This window comes from Triticum urartu, chromosome 2 (assembly GCF_003073215.2).
Source record: "Triticum urartu cultivar G1812 chromosome 2, Tu2.1, whole genome shotgun sequence".
Classification (NCBI taxonomy): Eukaryota; Viridiplantae; Streptophyta; class Magnoliopsida; order Poales; family Poaceae; genus Triticum; species Triticum urartu.
The window spans coordinates 741,210,447-741,218,101 of record NC_053023.1 but is presented as its reverse complement, the minus strand read 5'-3'; the positions used below and the strand labels follow the sequence as shown (position 1 = coordinate 741,218,101).

At 50.3% G+C, this 7,655-nt stretch overlaps 1 protein-coding gene across 1 annotated transcript; it reads left to right on the top strand.

The window, feature by feature from the left end:
• The first annotated feature begins 3,268 nt into the window (after window positions 1-3,268).
• Window positions 3,269-7,391, top strand: LOC125538459 (probable receptor-like protein kinase At5g18500). The gene is made up of 7 exons (XM_048701739.1): window positions 3,269-3,485; window positions 3,564-3,697; window positions 3,793-3,901; window positions 4,033-4,290; window positions 4,447-4,593; window positions 7,064-7,151; window positions 7,253-7,391. The coding sequence occupies exons 1-7, from the start codon at window positions 3,269-3,271 to the stop codon at window positions 7,389-7,391; spliced, it is 1,092 nt and encodes a 363-aa protein (XP_048557696.1).
• The last annotated feature ends 264 nt before the right edge of the window (window positions 7,392-7,655 follow it).

The following is a 7,655-nucleotide window of genomic DNA, read 5'->3' as shown; positions in this document are numbered from 1 at the left end:
TGCGGCGTGCGCGTTGAGCACGTCGTGGGCATGCGGATAGCGCCCGTGCATGCAGCAGGGTGGAGTGGGCTGCATCTTGGCAGAAGTGTGGGCGGTGCGTTTGCTGCTAAGACTATAAAGCCAGCCGTAATCCTGTTTATCAGCGGGGCAAGTGCTAGCCAGTTTGAGATAAAAAGAAAAAGACTGTACGTGCGGCCGGAAAAAAAAAGACGGTGTGTCTTCTACCTCCGTCTAGAGAGATCTGCCCCAACATTTTATTGCTAGTAATCTCTTATTAATGTATGATTGTACATCGCATTGATGTAGATGTCTAGTTTTTTTTTGTTTATTTAATAATCTTCATAGTTTGGATACCGGGTTAATTCACATCGGCCAAATGATCCACTTAGCTGACAGCCATGATGTTTCAGCTAAGTATGATACTACGCAGAACCTGTACTCGACTTTATCCATTGCCATGTCACGAAATGTCCAAACTTACCATTAATTGGAGGGCCCTCGTCGCCTTGAGGGCTCCACCGGGGCACCCCTTGTAGCGTGGTCCCTCGACCTTAACTCCATCGAAGCACGTAAGCAACCACGATTGCAGTTGTCCCCGTCCTCGTCATCATCTTCGTCTTCCCCCTTCTCAGGCCTTGACTCTGCTGAACTGGAGCGGCGCATCCGAACTTCGATTGATCGTTCCGAGGTTTAATCTTTTCCTCTGTCCATTCCACTCCATCCTGCAGTTTGCTGTGCCTGATTAGTTACTGCTTGTTGGAGAACTAATAACAGTTGAGCAGTTAGCTTTACCGATTGCCGCATGCTTAATACCAAGAGGATTTGGTTGGTTTTGCCTCCTTTTAGGCTTTGCTCGGTTTGGTTGTAGTACTTGTGTTTTTTTTAGATGGAACATACGTATTCCATTTATGTCACGGCTGAAACGTCGGTTACAGCACGGGGTACATCCACCGGGTAGCTATGAAACCACTCACGTCGCTCACCTTGAGCTAGCCCAGCACCCATAGTGGCCAGCAGGTGTGCTGGCATGTTACATTCTCGGGGTACGTATAACACTTGTGCGTGAATAAACTGGGTCCCTAGCTTATCTTTGATTTGTGCGAACAAATTACCGAGAGGAGCCAGATCATAGCTGTTGGAGGTAACGGCTTGGACAAGATTTTGGCAATCAGTTTCGAACTGAACTCTGCCCACACCAAGCTGGTCGGCCATATCAACTGCATTCATGAGCGCCAATGTTTCAGCATGGAGGGCGTCTGTCAAAACACCTGCCGCTCCCGCAGCCGCGAACAGAATATCCGACCCCAGCCGCCATTCCCTGAGTTCCTTGAGAAAGCACCATCAACATTAATCTTCACAAATTCCTGTCGGGGTGGCACCCAATTACATTGATATTTTGTTTGCACTGCAGGCTTTGATGAAAGGAAAGTCTTCCATTCATTTGCATGCTGCTGGACAGTATAGCGGAAAGCTTCAGTTTTGAGTCTCTTTTCCCCGTGCCTTTCACGATTGCGTTCAGTCCACCACAGCCAAAGAAGTGCAATGCTCAGTAGTTTCTTCTCTCCAGGGAGCTGCAGGATAGCCTGGATGACTTCCTGTGACGAGTGCAGGTTGGACAATTGGATTCGGATGTCTTCCAGATGAAGAGCGCGCCAACGGTGCCTCACAAACTTGCAGTTCAAAAATAGGTGGCCGCCATCCTCAAAGTATTTTGCACAGACTGCGCATCTGGTGCCCAGTTCAACCCCACGGCGTCCGATGTTCATGTATAAAGGGTGGCTGTTATGTGCAAGCCTTCAAAGGAAGTGATGTACTCTCGGTGGGAAATTCACTTTCCAAAGGGAAGTGAACATCTCTGTAGTCTGGGGTGCAATATTCGAGCTTTGCCCCGATTGCCTGGTTGTCTCCCGTTTCATCATATCTACATGGAGCTTGTAAGCAGATTTTACAGAGAACATGCCTTTGCTGTCCAAATGCCAGGCCAGGAAATCCTCATTTTTCTCTCTAATCGGTATGCTTAGAATTGCCATAACATCATCTTCATGGAAACACTCCTGTACCAGCCCTTGATCCCATGTCCCGGTGATTGGATTAATTAGTTCCGAGACTCGAGAAAGAATGTTTTGTCCTTGGGAAGAAGATGGGCGCCGGGTAATGCCTCTTGGTATCCAGGGATCCTCCCAAATTCTCACCTTTTCTCCATCTCCAATCCTCCAAATAAGTCCCTCCTTCAGCACCTCGAGCCCTTTTAAAATACTTCGCCACACGTAGCTCATTCCTTTTACCGGCTCCGCTGCAAGGACATCGCCCGCTGGGAAGTATTTTGCTCTGAGGACTTGAGCGCAGAGAGAATTTGGGTCTTGGACGAGCCGGCACCCCTGTTTAGCTAGCATGGCCATGTTGAAAGAGTGTAGATCCCAAAAACCCAGCCCTCCCTCTTTCTTCGGCAACTTCATTTTTTCCCAGCCAATCCAGTGCATCTTATTCTCCTCTCCCAGTCCGTTCCACCAATAGTGATTTATAAGTTGGCTTATTTCATCACATAGTCCTTTAGTCAGATCGAAAAATGCCATCGCATGAGTAGGGATTGCCTGCGCGATTTCCTTCACGTAAATCTCCTTTCCCGCCATAGAGAGGCACCTATCAATCCCTCCTTGAAGACGTCCTGCAATCTTGTCCTTGATGTAATTGAAGCACTGTTTTTTAGCTCTTCCCACTTAGGTTGGCAACCCAAGATATTTCCCTCCATTTGCAACAGTACCCAGCTGAAGTTCTTGCATCATCAAATTTTTGAAGCTATGGCTAGCATTGGCGCTGAACATTACCGAAGACTTATCCCGGTTTATTACTTGTCCTGAACACTCTTCATACACTTGCAGCAATGCGTTTATAGTCTGAGCCGCTTGTACACTAGCCTCCATCACCAACAGGGAGTCATCCGCGAAGAGAACATAGTTGCAAAGTTCAAACTTTATATGTTGTTTTGTTGGGTACAAACACAAAGAGTTTCTGTAGTGCCAGAGCACGAAACTTGATGCAAAGTTGGATGGCCCAGATAGAAGGTGCACAGAAAAGCGGCGACAATGATTCGACATCTTGAGGGAATACATATATTTTTTAATGTTAAAAACTAATTAGCTAGTTATGTTGAGTGTTTAATACTGTTCGGAGGCAGTTCACAAAGTTGTAACTGTAGGCAATTAATGATGTTAATGATGCTTTTCATTCGAGTAGTACGGTCCAGTAAATTGCTACATCCTTGGAGATAATGGCGACACACAAGTTGATCGTGGAGGTGGCAAGTGCTCAAGATTTGTTTCCTAAGTACGGGAAAGGTTCTGTGAGTGCCTATGTCAAGCTTAAATTTGGTGGTCAGCGTTTTTGCACGACTGTCAAGCTGAAGGATCTAAACCCAGTGTGGAACGAGCGCTTCTGCTTTCACTTGTTTGATCCGTCGCATCTTCCCGAGCTTTCTCTTGAAGCATGTGTCTACTTTTTTTTTGAAAAGAAGGAAAACTCTAAGTGAAGCATGTGTCTGCTATGTCAACAAACCTGTTGAGAAGGCTCCAGGTCCTTGCTTGGCAAGGTTAGAATTGCTCGGACCTCATTCGTGCCCTTCTCGGATGCTGTTGTTATTCCTTATCAACTGGATAAGCGCCAGATGTTCTCGTGTGTCAAAGGGACATTGGCTCTCAAAGTATATACCACTGATGACCCATGTGCATTGCAGCTTTAAACACTCTTGGGATGATCAATAGTTCTAATAATCTGGAAAGCATATTACACGATCAGAGTTCAAGACCACCTAGTATACCACTGCAACATTTGAAAGAAATCACAAATAACTTCTCTGAAGATCGAATACTTGGACATGGTGGTGTTGGTGTGGTATATAAGGATAGTCTACCGTTGTGTGTATTGCTTTGTGTCAAACTTACCTTTGTCTACCTTTCAAACATATGGAACTATAGTTGACCCAAAAAGGCATATCCATACATAGTAATTAATGCAAGATCAGCTTTGACTAGCGAGTACTGCATAATGGGGAAATGATTGTTGTGAAGAAGATTGTATTGTCATTAATGCCGAGCCCACAGAAGCAATTTGAGAATGAAGTTTATCATCTTATGATCGTTAAGAACCCCAATGTAGTGCGATGTATAGGCTACTGCTACGAAATAAAGAATGCGTGTTTGGAGTACAATGGAAAATATGTTTTTGCAGAGAAAGCGGAAAGGCTGCTTTGCTTGGAGTATCTGCCCAAAGGAAGCCTCGACAAGTATCTATCAGGTACCACATTCAATATGGGATGTTGTTTCTCTTTTTAATATCTGTTCGAGACTCTAGTTTTTTGAACTTTGAGCATAGATCATAAAAGGGAATTTTATTCACATATAGTGAGAACACAATATATTTTTAAGGTAGCATATTTTGGTTACAATGCAGATGAATCTTCTGGACTTGAATGGAGCACATGTTACAAAATAATCATGGGGATTTGCAATGGTTTACGTCACCTTCATGAGCAAAATGATAAACCTATTGTACACTTGGACCTAAAACCTGCCAACATAATGCTCGATGACAGTATGTGTTGAGTATCATGATTATTAGAAAAGCTAGAATAGCGTAGGATATTATTCTACCTTGTCTTGTACTCCAAAATGATCATGTAATCCTATATATATATATATATATATATATATATATATATATATGTCCATGAGGCTCAAGCAATACAACGACAATTCCACCAAAACCCTTTCTCCCTTCTAACATGGTATCTATCGCAAGTCGATCCTAAACCCTAGCCGCCGCCGCTTCCGCATCTGCGCGCCGCCCCCGGGGCGGTCAGCCTCCATGACCGCCGCCGGGGGCCGCGCCGCCCATACCTAGGGTTTGTCCGCCGGCCGTGTTGGTCGGCTGCCCTAGAGAGTCTTTTTCCTGATCCTTTGATCCAGGTTTTCTCTCTCTCGCCGGTCGCTTTGATCGGCGTCTACTTTTAGGTTTTCCGGTCTATGTGATCTGGTTTGCGTCGCCCACCGCCGCCATCGACCCCGTGCGCCTCTACTCCAACACCGGCGCGATCGGCCGGCTTCTTCAGTGATCCGGCGGCCTCGCGCATCGTCCGCGCGTCTGCCAGTCGGTCGCCCCGATCCGGCGGCCTCGCGCGGCGTCCTTGCGTCGGCCCGCCGGTCGCCCCGACCCAGCGGCCTCGCATCATGCGGCGGCTCTACACCGGCACCCTTCGTGCGACGGCTCGCCCGTCGATCTACGCCGGTCGTCACCGCCCTGCTCCAACCGGGACACCTGCTTCACCCCGACCCGGCGGCCTCGCGCCATGTGGCGGCCAATCATAGCCGCCCTGTCGCCCGCCGCCGCCGGCTTCATCTTGAACTCCGCCGCCACCACGCCTCCACCGAACGGCGTCTCCAACCTCGCGCGTGATCGGATTGATCATTCGCCCGCCGCCGCGATCTGCCTCATCTACGCCGTGTGACCGACCTGGCCCGTCGGTTGCGCGCGCCTCCGCAGGCCCCGTGAAGACCGTCCCGAGTTCAGCGCGCCCCTCTACCGATCGAGCAATGGGCTGCCGCTGCGTAGCCCCGTCGGGCCGCAACGCCGCCGCCCCGTGGTTCTTCTCCCAACTGCACCGACCCGCGTCACCGCTGCGTCGCCCCTTCGGGGCATAGTACCACGGCCCACGGTCCACCGCCGCCCAGAGACTGTCCGCTCCAGGTTGTCCCCATGGCAGCACCGACCCTCGCGCCGCCACTGCGTCGCCCCGTCGGGCCGTAGTGAGCGTGGCACGCGGTCCATGCCGCCGTCCAAAGGCCGTCCCCGCGGTTGCACCGATCCGCCCCTTCGGGTTGTCGCCCCGCGGCCCGCGGTCCCTGCCGCCGCCCCGAGGTCTTCCCGCTGTCACCCCGACCTGCCCGCCGCCGCTGCGTCGCCCCTTCGGGCCATAGTGCGGCGGCCCACCGTCCACTTCGTCGTCCACGCGCGTTGACTTTCCGTGGTATGCGTCGCGCCACCTCCCATGGCGCGGGAACGCCACCGTCCGTGCCGGTCTTCGTCATGCTGTCGGGTTCTTCGCCTACTTCGAGCACCGCCGCCGCGCTCCTAACCTAGCCGCCGCCGCCGCCGTCAGGCCGCCGCCGCCACTCTTCTTTGGCCGCCGCCGCTACCCACGTAGCCGCCGCCGCCCGTCCACCTCCTTCGTCTTCGTCCAGCACCGGCCCGTCGCCAGCGTCGCCGTCATCAACCCCAACCACTTCGTCTACTCCGACAACCGCAGGCGACATCGGCTCCGCGCTGATTGACGCCACAACCGTCGTCGAGTCCTTCTTTGCTGGCCTCTCCGACTCCTGTGACATGGCGTACAACTTGTGCAGGTCCTCGTCTATGCATGCCCGGTGCTGGCAACACCGATGCGTGCCTTCATCCATGATGTTTCCCCGGGCCTGGCAAGCCTGGTGTGGCGCTTCGTCAACTTCGTCTTCGTCCGTCTACGCATGCCCGGTGCTGGCAACACCGGTGTGTGCCTTTGTCTATGATGTGTCCCCGGGCTTGGCAAACCCGCCGCGACGCGTCGTCAACAACGTCTTCTTCCCGGCGCACCACTACTTTGACACCACTGCGCCCATGCTAACTCGGCGCGCTCTTGCGCTTGCGGCTCCACGGCGACATCCTCGACACCGGCTCCCTGACTCGACATCGACCACGACATTCTACGCGCGGCTACCTCGACCACGGCTACACCACCCTCGGCTCTCGCTACATCGACAAACGCCACGACTCCGCGATGCGTCGACCGTTACGACTGTAGGGGGGTGTCCGTCGGCTTGCCTTCGGATTCTTCTCCAGTCTCACCGTCTGCGTCGCTACCGTTGTGACTGCGGGGGATGTTGAGCATCGTGATTATTAGGAAAGCTAGGATAGCGTAGGATATTATTCTACCGTGCCTTGTACTCCAAGATGATCATGTAATCCTATATATATGCCCATGAGGCTCAAGCAATACAACGACAATTCCACCAAAACCCTTTCTCCCTTCTAACAGTATGGAGCCAAAAATTTATAGACTTCGGTGTATCAAGACTTCTTGACAAAGAACAAACTATTTGCACTTCATCTCGTGATGGAACACTGTGTGTTGATGTCATGCATTACCTTTCCTTTTTCGTAAGAAAGATATGTTCCATTTACACTCACGTTAACAATTCAAGTTTATGTCCGTGATGCGATTCAGCGGTTACATGGCGCCAGAATTCCTACATAGCGGTGCAATTACACGAAAGTCAGACATATTTAGTTTGGGTGTAATAATCTTGGAGATAATAACGGGACGGAGGGATTACGTGGATGTTACTCCAAATTCTTCATATTAATTTATCGAGGATGTAAGAAAATTTTGTTTCGCATTTAAGATAGAGATCCTTCTCTAAAGAGATGATGTTGCACGTTACATTTTCGTGCTCATATTTTAGTTATTTGTTCTGATTTTACAGGCACTTAAGAAATGGAGAAATACCCTAGAGAGAGCACCCGGATATAGGTCCCTAGAAATAGAATGCCAACAGATAAAAAGATGCATTCAGAGTGAGGCATTTTTGCTCCCGGGATCATCTGCACCTGCGCTCAATAAAAAATCA

What these genes read in the sequence shown, in the direction of transcription:
- LOC125538459 (XM_048701739.1), top strand. Translation starts at nt 3,269, where the DNA reads ATGGCGACACACAAGTTGATCGTGGAGGTGGCAAGTGCTCAAGATTTG. An exon ending in CCTCGACAAGTATCTATCAG is followed by an intron (nt 4,291 to 4,446) that starts GTACCACATTCA and finishes GTTACAATGCAG; the next exon opens with ATGAATCTTCTGGACTTGAA. An exon ending in TCATCTCGTGATGGAACACT is followed by an intron (nt 7,152 to 7,252) that starts GTGTGTTGATGT and finishes GATGCGATTCAG; the next exon opens with CGGTTACATGGCGCCAGAAT.